Raw genomic sequence first — 25465 nt, forward strand, 5'->3', positions numbered from 1 at the left:
TCCTCACTGTTACAGGTTGGCATGACTAACTAGCATTTCAGCCTAAATCAATCTTGATGCTATCTCTATTGAATCTAGAATGAATAGTTATTTAAAATATGTAGTATGAAAATCCCAGTGGCTCATATGGTATATAATCACGTATAAGTGGATATTAGCTATAAAATATAGGATAAACATACTAAAATCTATACTCCTAAAGAAGCTAAACAACAAGGAGGACCCTAGGGAAAATACTTAATCCTCACTCCAAAGGGCAAACAGGATAGACAGCAAAGGTAGGAGAAGACAAAGAATAGGACAGCAGCCTACCACAGAGGACCTCTGAAAGACTCTACCCACCAAGGTATCAAAGGAGATACTGAGACTCATATCCAAACTTTAGGCAGAGTGCCAAAATCCTTATGGAAGAAGAGAGAGATAGGAATATCTGGAGGGGACAGGAACTCCACAAGGAGAACAACAGAGCCAAAATACCTGGGCCCAGGGGGGTCTGCAGAAACCGATACTCCAACCAAGGACCATGCATGGAGAGGACCTAGAACTCCTGTTCAAAGAAAACCCATTGGCAGCTCAGTTTCCAAGTGGGTTTCCTAGTAAGGGGTACAAGGACTGTCTCTGATATGAACTCAAAGGCTGGCTCTTTGATCAGTTTCCCCAGGGGTAGGGGGTGCAGCCTTGCCAGGCCATAGAGGAAGATGATGCAGCCAGCCTTGATGAGACATGATAAGTGAGGGTAGCATAGAAGGGGAGGAGGTCCTCCCCTATCAGGAGACTAGGGAAAGAGCATAGGGGGAGAAGAGGAAGGGTGAGTGGGACTGGTAGGAGATGAGGGAGGGGGCTGCAGCGGGGATCCAGAGTGAATACATTGTAATAGATAGATAGATAGATAGATAGATAGATAGATAGATAGATAGATAGATAAGAAAATCCCAGTGCTTGAGACTTAAGCCAGTATAGATTGCTTTGATTTGTTGTTGTTGTGTGGGTGGCTGTTGGACCCTCTATCTCAGCTTTCTCTGTGAGAAGCTATCAAAGGATATTTCACCAGAGAGAGAGAGATGCTAGATGATTTTATTAGTCTTCTAAATCTTACATTACATCATCTGTGAAAAAAAAAAAGAAAAAGAGCTCAAACCTCCTACAGATGACACCATTTTGAAGTCATATGACCCAGGTGGCTCAGACAGACCTGAATTAGTTGTCACCTTGCCCTGCTTGTGTCCAGTGTTCTTTGGTTCCAGTTCTTAACTCAATATGAGAGGCAACAGATGCCCATTCCCGTGATCTGACATGCTGTTCCCCACCATGTTGGATTATGTCCTCTGAAACTGCGAATCATTAAATCTCTTCTCCCTTAGGTTGCTTCTGTCATGTGTCCTGCTACAGCAAGAAGAAAAGCAACTAACATAGAAGACTGATGCTGAACAGAGGAGTTGTTGCTGTGAGCAACAACATAACATGGTTTGTCAAGGCTCTGATATACGTTTGGACTCTGGAGGTGTGTGCAGCAGTGAGACAGAGGGACCCTTTGGAAATCCTCCAGTCTACCCAGCATGTGCCTTCTCCTAAAAGAGTACAATGATGAGAAACTTGACCCCATAAGATTCTTTACGAATGTGGGTCAATGACGGTAGATCTAACAAGTAATCATTAACTTAAGGTTAGCAAATCATAAATCATACCTATAAGTCTGTGAATTCTATTTGCAATAAGTTCTATGAGATATAAATATTCAGGTCAGAATGTCAGTATTTGATTACAGAATGTTGAGGATTTTGGTTGAACATCAGTAAGATGTATTGTTGTATATTTCCTAAAAAGTACATTTGTTGGGAGCCGTGACTCCAGCGGCCTGCTTTGATGTTTAAATCTCGGCAGAGAGATGGCTTTTAGCAGGCCTTTACTAATGGCAGAGAACTCGCAAGTCCATCTCCTTTTGTTTGTGACAGCAGATAGGATAGCTTGTGAGGGTCACACCTCTTCCTCAGGCTCCTTGTGGAAATTAACCCATTGTTCTGAGATGTTTTACTGGCTAAAAGAAACTCCTCACAAATAAAGAGGTCAGAGGGAGGAAGAGGAGGAAGCAGAGACTTGAAGCAGAGACTTAAGACTTGAGACTTGCTGCTGGAAGCAGAGGAGGAAGCAGAGACTTGAGACTTGCTGCTTGTGCTGCTTGCTGCGGCAGCCTGCCTTTTGCTGTGGCTGTCGAGTCTGGACCTTTAAAAAGTTTCCTGTGTGCTGTGTGTTTATTTTATTAATATCAATCCTCACTCCTGACTCAAGAGCCGTTCAACTCTGCTGGCTGGCTCCGGCATACATCCAACAAAATAGCATCACAACAGCCATGCAAGCTTAATATAAGTTTAATGATTTCTTTGTGATTTTGCTGTCATTGACCAGAATCTTTATGTCTTAAAATTAAAGGCTGAAGAATTTAAAATTCAAGAGTTATTGTGTGAAATTAATTCATAGTCAATATTAGGAATACATGGGGGAATCTTGAAAAGGAGACATCAGGCAAAAAAACAAAACAAAACAAAAAAACAAAAACAAAAACAAAAACAAAAAAAAACCAAATCATAACCCTACATAATTGTGATCATATTGATTATTTTTAATTACTTGTAGTTAAGGTAGTTGTCCACTATTTGCTAAAAATTTAATGTTTTATGTAGATGTTCCCAAAAATGCTTCAAGAAATTTTAGTAATAGTTTCCTTGAAAGTTTTGTACTCATGATAGCTTCCCATGCCTTCAAAGATGATGATCCTAGAAAAGATTTTTAAAAAATGAGTGCATGTCAACTGATGAAAATATTTCTTATGTCTACTAGGCAATAACCATTGATTAAATGATCAACTTCATTTGCTTTCTATCAATAACATTAAAATAATCAGTTTACAAAGAAAATGTGACTCCCTGATAGTATTATCATTTTGCAAGACCTAACCTGAAAGTTTTGTGTTATGTTTTCTAAGTAGCAGAATCATGAATGATGTAGAAAAGCAAACATGAAAAGCTCTTACAATTGTCAGTCATAGCTTGTAACAACAATTGCCATAACCATAATAAATTCACTAAATAAAATATTGCATGTTTATAAGAAAATGAGATAATTCTAATATAAAGCTTCCAAATATCTGCCAACTGAAGGTTGTTCTACCTTCATTGTGTGAGAGAAAGCTGCCTGTTCACTGGTGATATTACACTACAACCAAGACAGATGTAGGAAGAAACATCAGTAAAGGTGCACTAATGTATTTGGTGGATCTGATATTTTATTGCAAAACTTTGTACATAAATTGAGCATAAATCACTCATATCTAGTTTGTTTAATTTATAATTTAGAGAATCAAAAATTTTCCATTTTTTAACTTTCCATTTATAAAATAGTAATGGCATATATGTTTATCTCAAGGTCCCATTGCTCAAGTGTAAAATGAGGATATCACAGTAACTTCCAAACACTTAGTTAAGTGTTTGGAAGCCTGTTTTTCACTCTGCTTTTGCCATTATGGAGCAAAGGTCTTCTTCTTTTTAGTTAGAAGTATTAGATTAAAAGCATCTGATGAGTCAAGTGAACAGTGATTTCATTAATGATGGCATTTTTTTCATTTGAAATTCATTTGTCTTCTTTAGACTTAAAAGTAAAATAGAAGGAACACAAAACCAAAAGTTTACATGGGAGAAATAATATGTGATTATGTGGGTTTATGTTATGTATTTTACTTCATATGGCAGATGTCAAGGTTCAATGTGGCACCCAAATGAAGGGATAGGTCATAAATAACAAAAATGTGGTTGATCAATGGTCTTACCATCTATTAAGAGTAATCACTTACCATCTATTAAGAGTAATTTTGTATTTTGTAAGCAAATACAAAATATATCCATAGGAACTCATACATTTTTTAAATTTATGCTGGTGTGATGATCTCTACTGAACTTAGTTTATGCTTTCTTCCAATCTATAGAGTTATGATTTTCTTCCAGTAATCTTTTAAAAATTTTACCTGTAAGTCTATCAAGGTCACCAAGCTCGTTAAGCATCAGCAGGACTTTGTTCTGAAGAGGAGTGAAGTCAGAAATAAAAGGGGCTATGTCAGTATAAAGAAGTATATGTGGCGGCAGACCCTTCTGTAAGCCATGTGATCTTCTCAGGGTTGTAGGAAGACGGGCTGCAGCTAAATAGTTTACAGCAATAGCCCAGTTTTTCTGAAAATTCACTTCTTGGTCAGGGTAATAGTCATATCTAAAAGACAAATAGACAAAAAATCAATTACAATTTACTTTCTCAGAATTTAAATCTCACTCTGCAGATATCATCCTCTACCAACAAATAAAATCCAAATATTGTTTTAAAACGACATATGATAATGCTGTGAATTTGGCTTGTCTTCCAGCAATTGTATAGATGATTAAATAAAATTTAAATCTGTATAGAGGGTTATCCATTTAGCCACCTCTTTTTAATATTTTACTTTCCATTTCTGTCATTCCTTAGGCACACTGGAATAAACATGTTAAGAACATGTTTAATAATACAGTCTGGCTATGCAACAAATATGAACAAGGTCTAATGTCACATGATTGCAATTCACAATTGGTATACAAAGCAGGAAGATTGGGAGGCCAAAATCTTCCGAAGTTGTCAGTTAGTTAGATAATTAATTAATTAATTAATAGATGAAATAAACAGAAAAAGAAAGAAAGCAATGCATTATGCTTGTTAGTGTTTGCTATTTTTGAGTTAGGAGACAAACGTCCCAAAAGTTATTTCCATAGCCTGAATTCCTTAACTTGTATCTGACTTACATTTGTGAGAAAAAAAAATTTTTTTTTAAAGAGAAAAAAATGACTCTAAAGAGACATAAGGAATATTCTGGAAAGGGTGATAGAATGCCATGCATTTTGTTTTAGGTGGCAGTTTCACAAGTGCTACCGGTTGCCAGCACTCATTCAACTGAATAAGTACACAAATCTGGGTCCTTTATTACAGGTCAATTATACCTTAGTTTACAACATGTAAACATTGATTTGGTTCCTAAGGTAAGCCTTGATTTGATATAAACACAAGGGTCTTTGTCTTCTCAAATAGAAAAACATATATATATATATATATATATATATATATATATATATGTACATATATATATCCAACTGACCTTGAGACTTACAGCAAGCAGGTATTGACTTCACTTTGAACAAGGGACTGAAAAACGTTTTCTGGGACAGCTGAGTTCAAGTGGAAGGATAAAGTGTTGGCCATACACTGTCAATAGTTAACAGTTGCTTAGCCAGTAAGACTGAAGATTTCCTCAGACTCTAAGGCTTAGAGGCATGTCCACGGTACAAAACCTCCACAAGCACTCTGGCTTTCTAAGTGCTCATCTTTAAGTGTAAGAGACCACCAAGTTAACCAGATAGCGTGGGGAGCCACCAAGACACAATAGACACCAGAACAGAGGGTCAAGCACAAACCAAACCAAAATGAAGAACGGTTATGCTAAGAGGATTCGTACTGGAGAGAAGTCAAAAGCAAAAGTTAAAAACTAAAAAAAGTAGAGGGAAATGACCGAGATTATACAAATTACTCCTCACATTCACATACTCAACTAAATCCTCAGGCAACAAGGATAAAATCGGACGCTGTCTCAAACATTTCCACCTACTCTCCACCCATCCTCAGCTGACCAGAACCTGGGCCCTAGCAGGCAAATCACGCCTAGAGAGAAAAAGGTGAAAAATGAAGTGCCTCACAGAAGAGAGGCAGGCAGAGTCCTGAGACATGAGAGCAGGCCCACCACCCGGATAGCTATTCCAAAGCAGACCTCATGACAAGGATGTTTATGGACAGAATCTGTGATGCTTTGGCCAAGTTTAGAAGGTTCTTTTAACTTGTCTGTTCAGTTCAGTGACCAGCAGCAATGTTTCTGACTTGAAATATTAAGAAGTAAAAAAAAAAAAAAATCACAGATGAGGATAAATTCAAAGGAGAAGAAGAGAAGAAGATACTGAGGGAAATGTATCAAGGCTGAAGTTGTTCAAACAGGAATCCCAAACTAGTGGAGCCCTGAGAAATACTTTCCTCAGGAGTCTCCTGCTGAAGGAGAAAACCTGTAAATAAAACTCTGGCCAAACAGGACAAACTCCCCTGGCGGGAAGATAATCCATGGCTTTCGAAAATGTATCGATCTCTCATGCAAGCTGTGCGTTTCCTGACTTCCCTTCATTGATTCTACAAGCTGCAAAAACAGCTGCAGGAGAAGTGAAAGAAACTGGGAGACTTCCAACCCCTCCCTGCTTTGCCAAAGTATACATAAATTTGTTTTCTCTATCACAGCCGTCTCCTACTTCCTTTTGATACGTGGGAAAACTAAGGTGGCAGGTTTGGCAGATCTAAGTACCCGGCAACAATGTTAGTAGCGATTTCAACCACAAAAAAAAAAAAAAAAAAAAAAAAAAAAAGTAAACTCTAAAAATCAACCCAAAGAGCAGCACTGAACAACCCTATCCAGAGAGCCCTGGCTACACATGGTGTAAGGATTCCATAAGCCAAACCATGTCTTCCTAGGGTGAGCTTTCAAAGGCTGATAGTCCAAACTGTAAATAATACAGAAAGCGTTATCTCAGTTTGTTTGATAAAACAGCAATGGCAGGGCTTGGCCGCAGAAGACTGTAACCTCAGCTATTTCAGAGGCAGAAGCAGGAGGATGACACCATCAGGTCCACACCAATAGGGGCCGACCTGAAGACCAGCCAGGCTGGGTAGCAAGACACTATCTCAAGACAAAATGTTAAAAAGAGAGCATGGGATGGAGTTACAGCTCCCTGGTAGGGCTTGCCAGGGATGCATGAGGCCCTGAGTTGGTTCAATCACAAGCACCATTAGAACAACAAACAAACCATCAGCAACAAAGAACCCAGAATTTTTAAGGAAAGATGAGAAGAAGGAAAGGGGGAGGGATAGTAGAAAAAAAAGCAATCTAATCTCAAATAGCCACACATTGCTTGGTTTTAAGTTCTTCCTCTTCTTATATAACAATAGCCTTTCAGGCTATGCCTTGCCTCAGGTGATTTTATTTTTCAAAGCAGGAGTTTGTTTCACTCTGAGTACAAATTTGAGGCAGAATAAATCTATATCCCATCGGTAAAAACAAACAAATCACGTCTGACCAGCACCAATCATGAGGCTCAGACTGATAGTAGCTGGTTATGCATAAAACATCACCACTTACAAACAAACCAACTTAGGTGAAGAACACGTGGATCCATGGGCATCTTAAGGCCATGTCAGAAACACTAGGCATATAAAACTATTAAGCACATCACACCACCAAATGATGAAACAAACTCACACCAGGATCATATATGAGGAAGGAGCACTTCTCATGGAGCATTGCGATACCACTGATGCCACATGAATTATGGGATTTACATGTTCTAAACTATTGACTGGCCATGATTTCAGTTCGGCAAGGTACCTGCTGCTTGAAATGTCCCACTCGAGTGACCAGATTGGCTCTGCTCCTCACCCTGAGTCCCCCCTCAGCTTTGAACCGCTCTCCCCTTGAGGAAGACTGTTTTCCCACCTCAAGCTGAGCTTTCCTCATTTTAAAACCTTAGACCTACCTGGAGAGGCACAGAGGCCTTGCTTGCATTTGGCTACTTTTTAATATATCTGATATGGAAAAAGATATAAAACAGAGCTTTTTGCTCGGTTTAGTGGCTGCAGCTGTTGTTAATATCTCCTAAAGATAGTTTCCTCGTTAAAGGAAGTGAACCCACAGTTTATATTCTGTTCCATTCAATTATATATTGTAGTAGTTCAAGCATATTTGTAGTATCAAGACAACTTTCACAAATGTGAGAAAGCCCTTGAGTAGAATTGATCTTTTAAACCCAGTTTGTAAGCCCCATCACTAAGGGCAGCAGAGCCTGCGGGGAAGAGGATGTGCTGGGGTGGCAGGATGTGGAGGTGACAACTGAACAGACAAGACCCCGATGCAGTACCAGTAAAATGGAATAAAGTTGAAATTATGTTATTGACAAACTTAGTGCTGTCTTTTACTATTTTTTAATTAAATTTTTATTTTTTATATTAATTACAGTTTATTCACTTTGCATCCCAACTGCAGCCTCCTCTCTCTTTCCCTCCCAATTCCACCCTTCCTCTTTCATCTCCTCCCATGCCCCTCTCCCCTCTGATAGGGGAGGAGGCTCCCCTTCCATCTGACCCTAGCCTATCAGGTCTCATCAGGACTGTCTGCATTGTCTTTTTCCCCCCTCGGTGGGGGGTTACTATTTTTATTATTAAAGAGTACTCATATATTATTTTATTTAATGTATGATAACATTTTGATAGTTGTCTTTAAGATTTATTACCACTATAGGGAAGATCAAGGGAAAAAAACTTCCTGAAGTTCAGGAAGTAGATTGCAATAATCAAAACAATGTTTTGCTCTAATTAGTCAAGGTAGAATTCTGAGAATTACATAATTTAATAACCCAATACTTCAAGATGTTCAATTTTAGAATAGCTTTTAAATAAGTTTGATCAGTTCTAAATACAAATAATTTGGATATATAAAAACCATAAGAGAAAGTAAATATATCTAAAAAGAAAAACTTCTATAATCACTATAAAATTTAAATGTTTTAAATATCCATGATTATTGTGTTTAGAGTTGTATTGTTCTGGGGCCTGGGGAGATGGTTCAGTGGTTAAGAGCAAAGGCTGCTCTCCCAGAGAAACCAGATTTGATTCCCAGAGAACCTGGATTTGACTTCTAGAACCCACTTGGTGACTCAAAACCATCTGTCCAGTCCCAGGATTACCAGTGTCCTTATCTGCACTCCATGGGTAGCAGATATGTAAGTGGTTCTCAGAAGCATACATGCAGGCAAGACACACATACAAATAAAAATAAAATGTAGACGGTTTTACTCTCCTATTGATTGTTGATTTATTTTTATACAAATATAAACATTCTCTAAATGTGGGAAAGTAGCCTATAACAAATAAGGTAACCTGGCCGTCACTATTCGAAAGGCAATATAATCCCCTTTTCTACGACTTTGTGTGTGTGTGTGTGTGTGTGTGTGTGTGTGTGTGTGCGCGCGCGCGCGCGCGCGCGCATGCCTGTGTAGAGGAGTGTTCACGTATGTGGAGGCTATCCATAGTAGAACAACAGGTGTGGTCCATCTTTGTTTTTCCTTTGAAAGGGGGTCTCCTAATGGCTCACACTCACCACAAAAACTAGGCTGGCCAGTGAGTCCCAGGGATCCATTGGTTTTTACCTCCTCAGCATGAATATAACAACTATATGCCATGATGCTTGGCTTTTTTTTTTTTTTAACATGAGTTATCACCTTTGGGACCAGCAGCGCAGTTTGGTGGAGGATCTAAAGCGATGTCTGCCAGCTCCTCTCCAACAGAAGTTCCTCCACCAAACTGCAGTGCTGGTCCCAAAGGTGATAATATCTATGAGTGGAGATAAACCATTCTGGGCCTCCAGGATCTGTGTATGAAGGTGGTGTATTCTTCCTTGATACCACTTTTACACCAGAATATCCCTTCAAGCCTCCAAAGGTTACGTTTCGTACAAGAATTTATCACTATAATATTAATAGCCAAGGAGTTATTTGCTTGGACATATTGAAAGACAACTGGAGCCCAGCACTAACCATCTCAAAAGTCCTCCTCTCTATCTGTATTGCCACTATGCCACTACGTATATGACCAACAGAGCAGAACACGACAGAATGGCCAGACAGTGGACCAAGAGATATGCCACATAGACTGGGTTTTCACAGTTCTTACATTATTTGTCTGTCACAAAAGAGAGCTGCTTATGATTATGAAAGGGCAGGGGTGGGAGTTGGTAAAGAGTAGGGTGTTTCTATAACAGATATTGTTCAGTCTTACTTCAGGATTTTGTTGTAACTTAAGGTATCTTGCTACAGTAGACAAACTGGTAATAGCCACTTCTAGAACTGTCAGTTTGCAAGCCTAGCTGACTTTTAGTACAACAGGAAAGAATGTGTGTGTAGACACTTGGGTTCCATTGATTATAGTCTACTGTAATTTCCAAATCAGCTTAAATTTGTATAGGTCATACACACGGCCATTTATGTAAAAGTCCTATTTTCTTGTTTGAAAAAAAATTGGAATTTCTTTTCCTTCTTAGAAGGAAACGATGGTATTTAAGAGTCTGCAAAGATTGTTACCTCGTATATATAAAATGAACACTTGGCTACAAGACACAAAGTAGGAAATGAGTAGTTATTGTATTTTATTTTATATGCAAATTACCTTAAGGGTTGATTTGTGAAACCTGTAGTGAAATACCTTAAGCTGTGAACTGTAAGTGTGGAATAGGAACCGCGCAGTGGATTGGTTGTTCTAGACTTCTTATGTCTGCATTTGTTACTGTGCTAATAAACAACATCAAGAACAAACAAACAACAACAAAAAAAAAGAATTGTGTCCTTCAGACTGGCCAGTGGATTATTTTCATGGTTGCCAATTGATGCCCGTGAACCCAACCCACTCACGGTAGACAGTGCTGTCCCTCAGCAGGTGGCTTTGAGCTGTACAAGAAAGCTCAACAGAAGCAGGACAGCCAGCTCAGCAGGGTTCTTCCATGGCCTCTGCTCTGGTTCCTGTCTCCAGGCTCTTGTTTGAGCTCCCGCCCTGGCTTCCCTTAAAAACGGACTAGAACTTGTGATCTGAAATAGAAGCTTCCTTTCCTAGGTTGCTTTTGGTCATGGTTATTGTTAAAGCAGGGGAAAGCTCAAAGTAAAACAGAGACAAAAATATTTCTTACCTGTCTACAAAGGTACTGAGGGAAGAGTCCAAGGATGAGGTGTGGGCAGCCCATAAGTGCTCCAAGAGGCCGTCAAAGTCACTGGAAGGCGTCTGCATGTACTGAAGCACAGAGGGCAAAGGGTTATGTGGGCAACTCTCCCTCACGTTCTACCCAACTCGAAGAAATGAGCAATAGTCGTTATGAACATGCCATTCCTCAGTGCTTAACAGCCAAGCGAAACATATGTAGTGTTTTTCATCCAATTGAAACGAGCTTCAAACATCTGCAGAGTCTGTGTTTTCTACTCCACACAACCAGTGTCATTTTTTTTTCTGCCAACATGACTAAAACTCTTGTAAAATCTTCAAAGTGATAAGAAAGGATAGGAAAATTAAAGTAAATTATATCTACAAGCAATGAATTAACCACCTAAAAACCGGTAACTATATATTTAAATCACTATCTTTTCGCTTCCTCCATGCTTGACCAATGTGTTTTGTTTTGGCCGTCAAATGGTTAGTTCAGAACAACATATAACTGCTTAGCACTATCTACGGTGAGTGGTTATTAATTCAATTTCAATAATCTAAAACTGTATCCCCAATTCTTATAATATTTCACAAATGGCCTAAAGTCCCAATTATTCACCTGCCTATTTGCCTTCTATTAAAATAGCTTGCATTTAGATAACATTTGTGGGTTTTTTTTTTTAACTTGCAGTGGCAACAGGTAAGTTTTGTGTTAGTATTGTATGGGATCAGTGGGCTTCTACGACACGTGCTATATTTCCACATCATTTATGAGAGAAAATATCTACTTTCAATTTACATTTTAAAATTAGGAAAAGCATACCACACACTGAACACACAAAAACAATCTTTCACCAAAGACTTTGACAAGAAAACAAAGCATTCTCTCCGTGTGTCTGAGGAGTGAGTGTGATATAAAAGTTAAAGGAAGAACCTGAAAAAAGGCGTTCCAGCTGTCCATTGTTTCAGGGAAGGCAGATCGGCAGCCAGAGACAGTGTAACAAAACCTCCTCTGATCACTGGGTGGAGGCAAGATCACGATTTGGTCTGACGATATCCCCAGTATCCCAGAACCAACAGCAGCAAGGAAAGGTATCACACTCAGATAATAATTTATATCTGTCAAAACAAAAGGCTGGTTAGAACCCCAGCCAATGACAAATAATAGCACATATTGAGGAAGCACAAGTCATTAAGGAAAATTCACAGATGCCAAAATTCTCGACTAAAAATTACTGAGGAAAATCAGCTTATATTTTAATAGTCTTATAATCATGGGTATATATACACACACTGAAGTGGCATATTACATTTTTAAGAAAAGTAATTTTAATGAATTGTATAACAATCCTATTTCAAAGCATTAATAAATAAGGAAAACCTGTTAAATGGTTCACAGAGGGGTACAAAAATTCTCAATGAGATTGCATTGCTGATTTTAAATTTTTCTAAAATAATCAAGCATAATTATAAATTTGGAAAATGCATATTTTATGCCTTACAACTTAGTCCAATTTTTATATACAATATCACTAAGTCTTTTTATCCCATTTTTCTAAAGCAAGAAGTTTTGACTGGCAGCCTGATAGGCTTCTTAGGTCTTCAAACTTTCCAGATACGGAAAAGCAAGCCCAGCAGATTTAAGAATTTTAATTTAGTTAGGTAATTGGCTTACCCTGAGTCTTAACAATCCAAATTATGAAGCCAGTCAGACTAAACCATAATCCTATTGCAGTTGACAAGTCTGTTTGTGAGTTTTGAAAAGAATAACTCAGTTAGTTCAAGGGAGGTACCCACTGGTTCGCACTATTTTTGAGTCACTCCAAAAAAAAAAAAAAGAAAGAAAGAAAAATGTAATGCAATTTCATGTATAATGATTGTCAAATTATTCTGATAAACATATATGTAAATTAATTTTAAACCAAAACACACCATGGAAGAATTAGAAAATATATTCAAATTGTTTAATATTGCATATATAACATTACTCTGGCCTGCTTGTGAGTTCTAGCGTTTAGCACATTTGTTCTGAGCAGAAAGGAAAAGCGTTATTATCTTGGTCTCACTTTTCAAAGAGTCCATGTTTCTTTGGGAACCTGCCATGTTGCTGACAGTGCTTGTCTCTAGAGGCCTTTGATTCATTACTTGATTCATTCCTTCTCTGAAAAGTCTAATTACATCCTTTAAAATTGTTGTATTCCATTTGATTGGCCAATTCTGCCATATGTCATCAAGGACATTGATATATGATAAAATAGATTCGTCTTGAAATCTCTGTCTTGTCTCTGTCTCTTAGATTGGGGTTAAATGTATTCTTTGAAGCAAATGTAAGATTTTGCTGTTTAAGTGAACCTACCAGCCCACCAACTGTCCACAGAGACACACAGATGGTCTGCAAGTTCATAGCTACAGTCTATCATCCCGGTGGGGTCAGCTAGTCTACCTAGAGGACAGAGAAGCCACAGTTATATTTATTATCATGAACATTTAAAATTGTTAAAATACATGCACTTAATTTATAGGTACAACATTTTCCAAATGGCTTATATTTTATTTGCCATCATTTAAAAATTTTTATTTCTCATTTCTCAATCACATCATTTTCTATTCTTCAGCCATATTGAACATTTGACTGTTGGTTTATACGCTATAGATAATTTTACTCATATAACTACACATGTTACTGTCTTCTCTAGATACTAATAAAAATCGTGGAAGCAACAGTCACACATAGAGAAAAAAGGTAGGCTAAGAGTCAAAACAAACCTTTGGTCTACATTTTCTAAATTATATGACCACAGGTGCCTCAGTTTACATCATTTGTAAAGTGGAGATAGCAATAATCAGTATACATGAGACTTCTATATGAGTTAAGCGAAATTATCAGAAGTATTTTACATGTCAGCATTACATAAGCATTAGAACACTAGAAAATACGCTTTCTTTTTATCCAAAACTGACACTACTTTCCTTCTCCCTTCTCCTTTCCTCCTCCATTTTCTTACTTGCTTGAGCAATGAATAAGCTGTGTAGGCGCCATTCTTCTCTTGCATTTCTTCTGTCAGCCAGAAGAAACTATCTTTTATATATATATATATATATATGAGCATGTTGCCCCCAAACATCTTCTATGTACATACAGTGGAAAGAGCTTGGTTTCCAAGAAGAAGCAACCATTGGCACAGATCACCATTAGCAAGAAACTACTCATTTGTAATTTCATGCTTACAGTCAGGCAATTACATTAGGACTCTCAAGAAGGTCAATATACTCTGACATCACCTCCCGTTTCTAATGAACACCCTCTTGTCTGTTCAAAGGAACAAGAAGGAATATGTAGTTAGCAGTGGTGGAGTAACTATTTTGAAAATACTCAACACATTAGAGAAAGGATGTGTGTCTTTATGGATAGTCTCCATGCCTGTGTGTCATTGAAGTGCCTGGTTGAAAGAACCAACCTACAGGGGAAGGATTTATGGATAAGGACAAATAGGAATAGAAGAAGCAGTGATTGTAAGGAGATTAAAAAGTAAACAAAAATAATCAGTTGGAAAGAGACATCTGTGGGCATCTTACTTAGGGTTACTATGGGGGTGATGAAACACCATGATTAAAAGCAACTTGGAGAGGAAAGGGTTGAGCTTACTTATCCTAAATCACAGTCTATTGAAGAAAGGCAAATCAGACTAGAACCTGGAGGCAGGAGGTCGTGTAGAGGCCTTGGAGGAGTGCTGGATTGCTCTTCATTGCTTGCTTAGCCTGATTTCTTATAGAATCCAGGACCACCATTCCAGGGATGGTACCATTCAGAGTGAGCTGAGTCTGCTCACATCAATCACTAATTAAGAAAGTGACCTTCAGGCGTGTCTACAGTTTGACTAATAAAAGCATTTTCTCAGCGGGGGTCCCTCCTCTGAGATGGCTTCAGCCTGTGTCAAGTTGATATAAAGCTAGACAGCTGTGTAAGATATGGAGAATTCCTTCTTCCTGATACATCAAGATTATATTAGTACGGAGGAGAATAAGAATCTTTCTTACCTGTTTTATACTGCCAGCCAAACTGCAGAGGCAATCCCCACAAAAGATTTTGCTCATTTTCTGGAGCATACCTTGCAAAATACGGGGCTGTCTGTTTCAGTAAGATTCTGTACATCCCCATTCTTTCAGTGACTTCCCAAGGGTTCATTATGTGCTGTCCATCCTCTGACCTATAATCACTTAACTGTTCTGGGCTCTCTTCCCAGACAGCAGGATACAGAGCTGAGATACCAGAATCCTCTGCTACAGCTGCAGAAAAGCAGCCAGCCAGTACCCAGACCCAGGATGTCAGGACAGCCATGGTACTAACCTGGGAAGTGAGAGTGTGTCCAGGCTTTTATTGGAGAAGGAAGAAGGAAGCTGGAATATTTTTAGCTGATGCTTTATAAGCAAGTTGTAGGCAGAGTGTACAAGGAGAGGAAATTTATTCTTAGTGATTGGTATTAAACAATGCAGCCAGTCCTGATGAGAACTGATAGGCAAGGGTCAGAACGAAGGGGAGGAGGACCTCCCCTATGAGTGCACTTGGAGAGGGGCATGGGAGGAGATGAGGGAGTGAGTGTGGGATTGGGAGGGAATGAGGGCAATACAGTTGGGATGCAAAGTGAACAAACTATGATTTATTAAAAAAATAAATAATTTTAAAAAAAGAAATGGTGTAGGTATAAGGCTTTACCTAAATTTTCTTTACAGCATGTGTTGTCATTTGAGTTTTTCATCTTAGTCAACAGACTGGAAAAGGATTGTCACCAATCCTATATCTGACAGAAGGTTAACATCCAGAATATATAAAGAACTCAAGAAGTTAAAAAGCAACAAATCAAGTAATCCAATTAAAAAATGGGGTACAGAGCTAAACAGAGAATTTTCTGTAGAGAAATATTGAATGACAGAGAAACACTTAAAGAAATGCCCAACGTGCTTACTCATCAGGGAATTGCAAATCAAAAGTACCCTGAGATTTCACCTTACAGCCATCAGAATGTCTAAGATCAAAAACTCAAGTGACAACACATGCTGGAGAGGTTGTGGAGAAAGGGAAACCCTTCTCCATTGCTGGGAGGAATGTAAACTTGTACAACCACTTTGGAAATCAATCTGGCACTTTCTCAGACAATTAGGAATAGCGTTTCCTTAAGATCCAGCTATACCAGCTAGGCATATATGCAAATGATGCCCAAGTACACAACAAGGACATTTGCTCAACCATGTTTGTAGCAGCTTTATTCGTAATAGCCAGAAACTGGAAACAACCCAGGTGTCCCTCAAGGGAAGAATGGATACAGAAATTGTGGTACATTTATTTACACAATGGAATACTACTCAGCAATCAAAAACAAGGAAATCATGCAATTTGCAGGCAAATGGTGGGATCTAGAAAAGATCATCTTGAGTGAGGTATCCCAGAAGCAAAAAGACACACATGGTATATACTCACTTATAAGTGGATACTAGACCTAAAGTATGGGATAAACATACCAACATCTGTACACCTAAATAAGCTAAGCAAGAAGGAGGTCCCTGGGTAAAATGTTCAATCCTCATTCAGAAAGACAAACAGGATGGACACTGGAAGAAGGAGAACACAGGAAACAGGACAGGAACCTACCACAGAGAGCCTCTGAAAGACTCCACCCAAGAGTGTATCAAAGCAGATGCTGAGACTCATAACCAAACTTTGGGCAGAGTGCAGGAAATCTTATGAAAGAATGGGGAACTAGTAAGACCTAGAGAGGACAGGAACTCCACAAAGAGAGCAACAGAACCAAATATTCTGGGCCAAGGAGTGTTTTCTGAGATTGATACTCCAACCAAGGACCATTCATGGAGATAACCTAGAACCCCTATTCAGATATAGCCCATGGTAGCTCAGTCTACAAGTGGGTACCTCAGTAAGGGGAACAGGGACTGTCTCTGACATGAACTCAGTGGCTGGCTCTTTCATCACCTCCCCCTGACGGGGGAGCAGCCTTGCCAGGCCACAGAGGAGGACAATGCAGCCAGTCCTGATGAGACCTGATAGGCTAGGTTCAGATGGAAAGGAAGGAGGACCTTTGCTATCAATGGACTTGGAGAGGGGCATGGGAGGAGATGAGGGAAGAAGGGTAGGATTGGGAGGGAATGAGAGAGGGGGCTACAGCTGGGATACAAAGTGAATAAACTGTAATTAATATAAAAATGTAATAAAAAATAAAGAAACTGAGCTTCTCCTGCTTGGAGGCAAGTGAATCTCTGTAAGGGATGCCCCACCAGCTGAAATGAGGGTAGATGGACTTCGGCTCCAATGACATCTGCTCATGAAGGCCTATCTTTCCCAGGTATCCTAGTGTATCCTCAGTGCAAGTGACTACAGATCGATATCATAAAGGCACCTAGGATAACTTTTGAAATGAGGTTAAAATGTGAACTTTCAGAATTGCCTTTCCAGTAGCCTGAACCCCAGAGACAAGGCTGGGAGAACTCATTTTAGAGCTGAGTGTTGCTCCTGGAGCCACAACTTATTCCTCCAGCTACCCTGTAACACATGCACATCTTGGGCACTTAAGGGCAATAGCAGCTACAGAATTCTGGCGTATAAAACTAAGCCGCCCCTTCTCCTTTACCAAGAACAAAAGACTGGTGCATTCTGAGAAAAGATTGACAACATTGTTTTTTATTTAACTATAACCATGCTTATTTGATTAAATTTTTACTTTTGCAGCTCACAGGGCCTTACCCTCCAGTGACGTATCTCCAGGGACAATGCATATCATGGGTCCATTAATTGTCACAGTTATGTTATTCTTGTTCAGACCTTGTATTTCTAATCTCCTTGTAAAATTTGTAACTTCAATGTGATACAGAGACACCAGTATATTTTTTTTTATCCTATTGGGTTTTTTTGTTCGTTTTGAATTTTTTGCATTGTTGCTTTTATTTTTTTATTTTTTTTAAGAGAAAGAACATGAAGTTGGGTAGGTAGGGAAGTGGGAAGATCTGGTAGGAGTTAGGGGAGGGAAAATGTGACCAAAATACAGTTTATAAAAAAATATTTTAATGTAAAAAAAGAATGAAAGAAAAGAGCCCTGTCTAGAAAAAAAAAAAAAAAAGCAATCAATGGGCTACTGTCTATGAGAGGACACAGCCTTAAAGGGACTAAGATATAGTTCATTTTGGAGACAAATGTGAATGACCATGTTCTGGGTCTAGTTACCCCAAATATCATGTTTCTGTGTGGTAACCTGTTTCATGAAGGTTTTATAGGAAGTCCTAAATCAAGAGACTCTTAAAATACACTAATTTTGGCATAACACCAAGTACAGAAGTCCCTGCTGCATGTTTTAGATGTTTTCTGATGTCATTCTTGGCTATGGGTTTTTCGAGAGGTAGTGGTGTGTTAAGGTCATACATATCTAATAATGATTATCACCTGATAGTCACAGAGATGCTAGGATGTTAGAGGTGGGCAATGGGTCGCTCTTAAAGGCCACTTAAAGGATATCTTTAGCCCAGGAAAAAAATGACTCAGGATCTAGTCCATCTATCCACAATCACAGAGGTTTGAGTCAGTCATCAATTTAAGATCTTTTCATTAAAATATTGGTTTAATTTAAATATAATTACACCACTTCTCCCTTCCCTTTCCTCCCTCCAGAACCCTGTACCATACTCCACATATCGACTACCTTTCAGATTGATGACCTTTTTTCTTTGATTATTTTATTATTATTATTATTATTATTATTATTATTATTATTATACAGTGCAGAATATTTAATACAGGATTATTTTTTCTGCAAACTTTTTCCAGTTCAAACTTCTCATCAAATTAAAGCTACTATTTGTATGACGATTTTCTATTTCTTACTCAAGAGAAGCAGAATGCAGTAGAGAAGCAGAATACAGTAAAGCTTCCCCTTGGATTTTAGTTCATCGATATTGGTAATTTAGAAGAGAAATGAGATTGTGACATTCTCTGGCTCCTTTTGAGTTTCATTAGTCCTTCCTAACAAGGGATATTCTGTCCTGACTGGATGTTGCTTTGTCCAAATACTAGAGAGAGCTGGGGAGATAAGTCAGCGTGGTTAAGCAGACTGGCTACTTTTGCAGCGGATCCTGGTTCTATGTGTTTCTCAGGACCACACCTTCCAGCACCTCCTTTGTCAGAGTCCAGCAAGCTTACTACCTAGATATGCCCCCTTCTGAGCTCTCCATCCCCCATGCCCCCCCCCCAACCAGCTTCTGCAGCTCTCGCTGTCCTTCCTCCACTGTGTGAGGTGGCTGGACAGCTTTTCGTTAAACTGTTCATTCTCCCCATGGAGAATGTTTCCATTCTGTGTTCTATGTTTTCCTGCAGGACCTGCTTTCAGTCCCACACAGTAGGGCTCTTCTGTGTCAGGCTTTCACAGGTGTGAGTTGTCAAAGGACAGTGTCCTCGGGGTAACTTCTCATGGCCGGTTTCTGTCCCTCTCTTTGTATTCTTTCCACCATAAATTGGATAGCCTCCTCCACATACCCCCGCTGCCATGGTACTCTGGCTGGTGCTTTGGACTTCAGTTTTTGAGCATGTTAGTCAAACAAAACTTTTATTCCCTTCAGGTGTTCTGTCAGACTCTTGGTCACAGCTGCACAGAAGTAGCTTATCCCCTAACAAATGCATGTGAGCCAATGCTATGCCATAAGATGTTTTAAAAACCAAAGCACCCAGACCTGTGCTTCAGTTCAATAAAGAAAGAATAATCATGCAGAAATGTGGGGGGGATGTACAACGGAGCAGTGGTGACGAACTGGGGAGGAATTCACAAGGCCTCTTTACACATGTTTTTGTTGCACTCTCTGTGGCTTTCCTTTTTTTCCCATGCACAGCACACAGCACCCCCCCCCCCACTAGGTGGGAACCTTCTGACTTACATTCAGGTGAGATGGACCAGGTAATTCCTTCTTGGCCAGCTCTCACAGAGAAATGCTGGCCAGTCAATCTGAGTGACCTTTGCATCTGCAGCTCACACAAGATGCCACATTTACAACATGATGATGTTGTAAACCCTGACAGGACTGCCCAAGCAAAGTACCCCATTGTATTTTGTCACAAGGAACAATTGTAAGGCCTGGGGTAGTGTTCATGTGCTCATATCCTGCTCTGTCCCAAGAGGAGTGCTTCAGTTAAACACCTTATGCAACGTGCTCTGTCTTCTATCCCAATGCGTGCACAATGAGGTGAGCAGAGACAAGTGCTATTTAAATGTCATGAGAAAACATCTGTCACTGACCACACCGACATTGAAGTCTTATTTTGAGTGTCTTCAGTCCCCTGAGTAACAGTACTTCTCATCAATCATAGTGCTTCTCTTTTTATTTGTTTGTTTGTATTTGGAGCACTTCTCTAAGAAAGCTCTATATTTGAAACTGATTTTGAAATGGACTTTTAAAATATACTGTCAAATGTATATTGACACGTCAAGTTTGGTAAGGATAGTAGATTAAATAGTTGTCAAGGCTTCAAAAATACCAAATAAAAATTAAGATTTTTTTTTTACTATGAAACACACAAAAGTAAAATCTAAATTTTGATGTTTATTGTCTTGTGTGTAAGTATGTGTGTGTATGTGTATGCGTGTATGTTTGTGTGTATGTATGTGTGTGTATGTGTATGTATCTGTGCATGTGTGTATATGTGTGTGCTCGCACATCTATGTATGTGTGTGTGCATGTGTTGTGTTCTGTGTGTGTGTTTTAATTTCTGGTCACCCTTTCTGATCCTCCTCCAGCTTCCATTTCTTCTTCCTCCCACTAAGTCCCCATTCACTTTTTATCTTTTTCTTTTTTTTTTTTTCTGCTTTGTAACTGGTTAACTGGTTTAACCAGGGCAATTATATGGGTGTCAGAGTGATGCTATCTGTAGGAGGATAGGTAATTCACCAATGGATCCATTTCAGAAAACAATTTCTTCCTCACCTTTTCCAGCCCTCTCAATCTAACACCTCCACTTGGCTTCAATGAGCCTCAGAAGCCCCTCAACGTCTACGACTGAGTGTTTATGACTTTCCTGTGCAGGCTGTTATTAGGTAACTGAAGTTGTGAGTTTATGAGTGCTGCAGTCATGTTGTGGCCATAAGACAGCACTTCATGCCCCTGTGACTTGTCCATTATTTTCTTTTCCTCTTCTGTGATATTCCCTGAGCCTTGGCAGAGGCAATATGGTTGTCCTGTTTTAAGCTCCGAGTTTGGTTATTATTTGTTCTCAGCAATTAGACCAAACTTGAGATTCTCTATTAAATGACACTCACTGAAAAAGCAGATACTTTGATTAAGTTTGAAGACAGAACAAATCTTAGGCATGGGCAGAGCTAATTATGTGTCAATTTGACAATATGTTCCCTAAGTACAAACAAAAACTGAAGACTAAACTTTAGTACTTTTGGTCTCCCTAGAACTTTGACCAGATTCACAATATTCAACAGGAATTTTATCCTCTGGAAGAAGCCTCAGATCCAATCAGAAATTAGTGGGCAATATGCATCTCTAGCTCAACAAGTGTGTGTTGTAGCAAATAAGATCTAAGGCTGGAACAGACCATCGCTGACTTCTCAGCCAGATGCCTCCATAGCAACTTTCAGAATGATGAGGGCTATTTAACCAGCATGGAGAAAGTGTCCAGCTCAATTCCAGCATGGTATCTTTGCAGTTTGCAATCAGGGTGTGTGTTTCCTTCAGCAGCAGGGTCTTATCATCCAGTACTGACAGGCAATCAAAGGTAAAGTTTTATATCTACAAGAAAGATTTATTTTTATAGTCCTGTGGCATCTCTAAAATTAGATTTAATCCATTAATTAGCATTAAATTTCCAAGTGTCATCACTACTCAAAATGAGATGAGCATGCCACAGATTGTAGATGAGTTTAATAATGGAGTGTGGTAAAAGTCTGTATATGTGCACAGAATCATCTCAGGGGTGGTTGTCTCTAATTGTATATATTAACAATAGAAAATGACAATTGTTCTGAGTTGTTCAAAATATTCACAAATCACAGTATCTGCCCATTGTACTTATTTCAGCTAAATACCGCCAATTTGGCTTTCGTAAAATGTGTTTCGTAAAAATGCACACATTCGTGCTGGAGAGATGGCTCAGTGTGCAGTAATGCTTACTGTGCAAGCATTCAGACACAAATTCAGACCTTAGTAAACCATGTGAAAAGCTAGGCATAGCCACAGGTGTGCCGTGTGTATTAGATTGCTTTTAGTAGTCTTGTCAGTTTATCAATATTAATTGATTAATTAATTATTAATGTAATTTGACAACATTCCTTAACCCAGATGGGAGGTGGAGGACAGAGAAAGAAAGATCATTGGATCTTTCTGGCGAGCAGCATACCTCTGGATTCAGTGACAGGCCTTCTTGCAAAGGAAGGGAACACCTCTTGCCCTCTTCTGGCATCCATACATGCAAAAAGGAACACATACCTGCACACATTTATACACATAAACCAAACATACATCTACCACAACCAAACATACATACACACACTTGCAAAAACATGCAAAAATCACATGTATTCAAGGATTTATACAGAAGGCGGGTGGTGGTGTCACCACCTTTAATCCTTTAATCCCAGCACTCATCGAGACAGAGGCAGGAGGATCTCTGTGAGTTTGAGGCCAGCCTGGTCTACAAAATGAGTCCAGACAGCCAAGGCTACAGAGAGAAACCCTGTCTTGGAAAACACATAAACAAAAACAATCAAACAAAGATTTTGAAAGACTAAGATGACAAGCTCTGAAAAGTCTTTTTGAGTTCTGCCAGCCCAACACATGATTCAGGAAACAAAATCTTTTCCCAGAGAGGCAATCTGATAGCCTTTATTTTAAGTTAAACTTCCTGTTTAAGGAAATGCAGTGACTAGGATTAGATTCCTCATCACCCCCAGGCTTGCCTTCTGAATAGTCAGTGGCTAACCACTAATTCTTTCTCAGAGGGATACGCTGACTGTCCTCTTTTAGTCAACCGTGAACAGGAAACTATCTGACCTTTAGGTACTGGGAAACTTCAGAAACTTCAATTAAAGACATTTAATTGATCAAGAGGTGCTTCAATACCTGGGTCTCCTCATGTGACTGCTGATCCATTCATTTCCAGCAGGAGATAGGAGTGTTACTTCTGGCTTGTCTCTCAAATGTCTCCCCACACATGCTATGCTCAAAGAGCTCCCTGTGAGAGCTCTCATCTTCTTAGTGTGCAGGAGTGGGCACTAACTGTTTCAAAGTTTCAGGACTTGCATTAAGATCTATGGTCTATTTTGAGTTGATCTGGTACGGGGAAAACATTGGGATTTAATTTTAATGTTCTACATGCTGATATCTGGCTTTCCAGCATCATTTGCTGAAGGGGCTGTCAAATCTCTAACATATTTTGGCAGTTATGTCAAGAATCAGTTAGCAATGGATGGGATATATTATTAAAACATTGGAGTCATTTCTGATTCTACAGTTCTGTTTACTGGGCTGTGGTTGTGCATTTTTCTCTTTTCCCAGATACAATAATTCATTTGTTTGAGTTCATTTACCATATTTTCGTATGTTTGTTTGTTTGTTTGTTTGTTTGTTTATAATCAGGTACTGTGAGACAGGTACTGTGATGCCTCCAGAATTTTTTTTTTCTTCAGGATTACTTTGGCAATTTGCAGTCTTCTGTGCTCCTATTTGAATTTTATTTTTTAAATTCTTTGAAGAATGTCAGGGCTATTCTATCGGGATTACATAAATATTAGATTTCTTTTATTAGTGCTGTCATTTTACCAATATTAATCCTCTGTATCACAAATTGGGGAACTTTAGTCATAATCTCATGTTTTCAACTTTTTTCTTCATGTTGTATGATTTTCTTTGTGAGGACTTCTATTTCCACAGTTTTGTGGTTTTCCTTTGATTATGTTTTCTCTTTGGGTCTATGATATGTCAAACTGTCTACTTGGCTTTTGTCCTGAGAAAATTTACAATTGGTGTGTAGAAAAGCTACTAGTATTTTGTACTGTTAATTTACTGAATTTGTTAATAATTTCTAAGAGTCTTCTGGAAGGTCAAGGTTTTCAACACATAAAATCATGTCATCTGCAAACAAGTATAATTTGACACCATTCTTTAATATTAATATTCATCTTACTCCTTTATATAATTATTGCTTGTATATAAATGTGCATGTGTGTGTGTGTGCTCAAAATTTAATTGAATTAGTGTTGATTATATGTGTGTGTGGCTGACCACTTAGGATTGGGGTTTCATCTCTGAAGAAAACTATTTTTCCCTTCTTCAATGGCCATAATCTGCCTGTAGCTTCTCATCTATGTGTGGGACCTTGTGAAATTTCCTACACCCACCTTTAATTCTAAAGGAATTAAAATTGTTTTCATAAGTTCACATTAAACAGTGGACAATTTCTTCTTCCTTGTTTTCATAAGAAGGCGCAAGAGTATACCATTGTTTTGGCATGGATGTTATCTTTACCACATCTTTCTGATCATGTTACCAAATTTCTCATGCAGAATGAGTACTATGCCCAGGAGGAACTCAGAAGCTGATTATGCCCCTCTGAGGTGGACCAAGTAAGACACAAAGAGGAGAACAAACAGGCTGACAGTATGGCAGTTTTGAAGATAGTTTTTGTTGGTGGCTTACTACACATTGCTATTAAAATAAATAATTATTTTAAGTGATAAAGTATTTCAATTAATAGCTTTAATAAACATAAATGTTTAATAAAGAAAATATAAAATAAAAATGTTTTAGTAGATATTTACTCCCTTTTACATACATTTTTTTGCCAAAGTGAAATAAGAACATGGTTTTCAAATATGTATTTTGCCTATATTTAATCAGAAATGTTAATAAAAGAAATATTATGACTTACAGTATTGTTTTGTTCTAAAATTGACATCATAATACATTGTGAATACATTCATCAACTTTATATAAAATTTTGACTGCTGACAATTTTTGTTTGTTCTATTGTTTTTTGTTGTTGCTTTTTTTTTGAGACAAGTTTTCATTATATAATCCATTCTTCTTTGGAATTCTTTGTGTAGCCTCTCCTGGCTAAAAACCTTAGCTTTTTGTGCTCCTGCCTTTGGGTACATAAACTGTAAGTATTTGCCACCACACCCATTCCAGACTAAAATATTTCTGCAATAAATGTTATCACCTATGCCAATGAGTTCCAGACTTTTCCCCAATGTGTCTTCTAATAGATTTAGAGTCTCTGGTTTTGTGTCAAGGAATTTGATCCATTTGGAACTGAGTTTTGTGCAGGATAACTCACTGACATAGGAGACCACTTTCCTGAACAGAACACCAACAGCACAGGCTCTGAGATCAACAATTAATAAATGGGACATCATGAAACTGAAAAGCTTCTGTAAAGCAAAGGACAGTGTCGTCAGAACAAAAAAGCAGCCCACAGACTGGAAAAACTTCTTCACCAATCCTACATCAGACAGAGGGCTAATATCCAAAATATGTGAACAACTTAAGAAATTAAACATGGGGGGGGATCCAAGATGGCAGTGACCAGCACACACCATATCTGAGAGGCAGAGGATCTGAAACTCCGAAA

The 25465-nt window shown here is 38.6% G+C and overlaps 1 protein-coding gene across 1 annotated transcript; it reads right to left on the minus strand.

The window, feature by feature from the left end:
• Positions 1–2670: 2670 nt before the first annotated feature.
• On the minus strand, positions 2671–15181 carry CUNH6orf58 (chromosome unknown C6orf58 homolog). The gene is made up of 6 exons (XM_055599441.1): positions 14881–15181; positions 13199–13285; positions 11777–11961; positions 10832–10932; positions 4016–4254; positions 2671–2771 (listed from the first exon to the last, which is right to left on the minus strand). The coding sequence occupies exons 1-6, from the start codon at positions 15179–15181 to the stop codon at positions 2671–2673; spliced, it is 1014 nt and encodes a 337-aa protein (XP_055455416.1).
• Between the last annotated feature and the right edge of the window lie 10284 nt (positions 15182–25465).

The sequence above is a fragment of the Psammomys obesus genome, unplaced genomic scaffold (assembly GCF_907164565.1).
Source record: "Psammomys obesus unplaced genomic scaffold, mPsaObe1.curated_primary_1811, whole genome shotgun sequence".
NCBI lineage: Eukaryota > Metazoa > Chordata > Mammalia > Rodentia > Muridae > Psammomys > Psammomys obesus.

What these genes read in the sequence shown, in the direction of transcription:
- CUNH6orf58 (XM_055599441.1), bottom strand. Translation starts at nt 15,181, where the DNA reads ATGGCTGTCCTGACATCCTGGGTCTGGGTACTGGCTGGCTGCTTTTCT. An exon ending in TGTGGACAGTTGGTGGGCTG is followed by an intron (nt 11,962 to 13,198) that starts GTAGGTTCACTT and finishes TTGTTTTGACAG; the next exon opens with ATATAAATTATTATCTGAGT. An exon ending in CTCAGTACCTTTGTAGACAG is followed by an intron (nt 4,255 to 10,831) that starts GTAAGAAATATT and finishes TTTGTCTTTTAG; the next exon opens with ATATGACTATTACCCTGACC.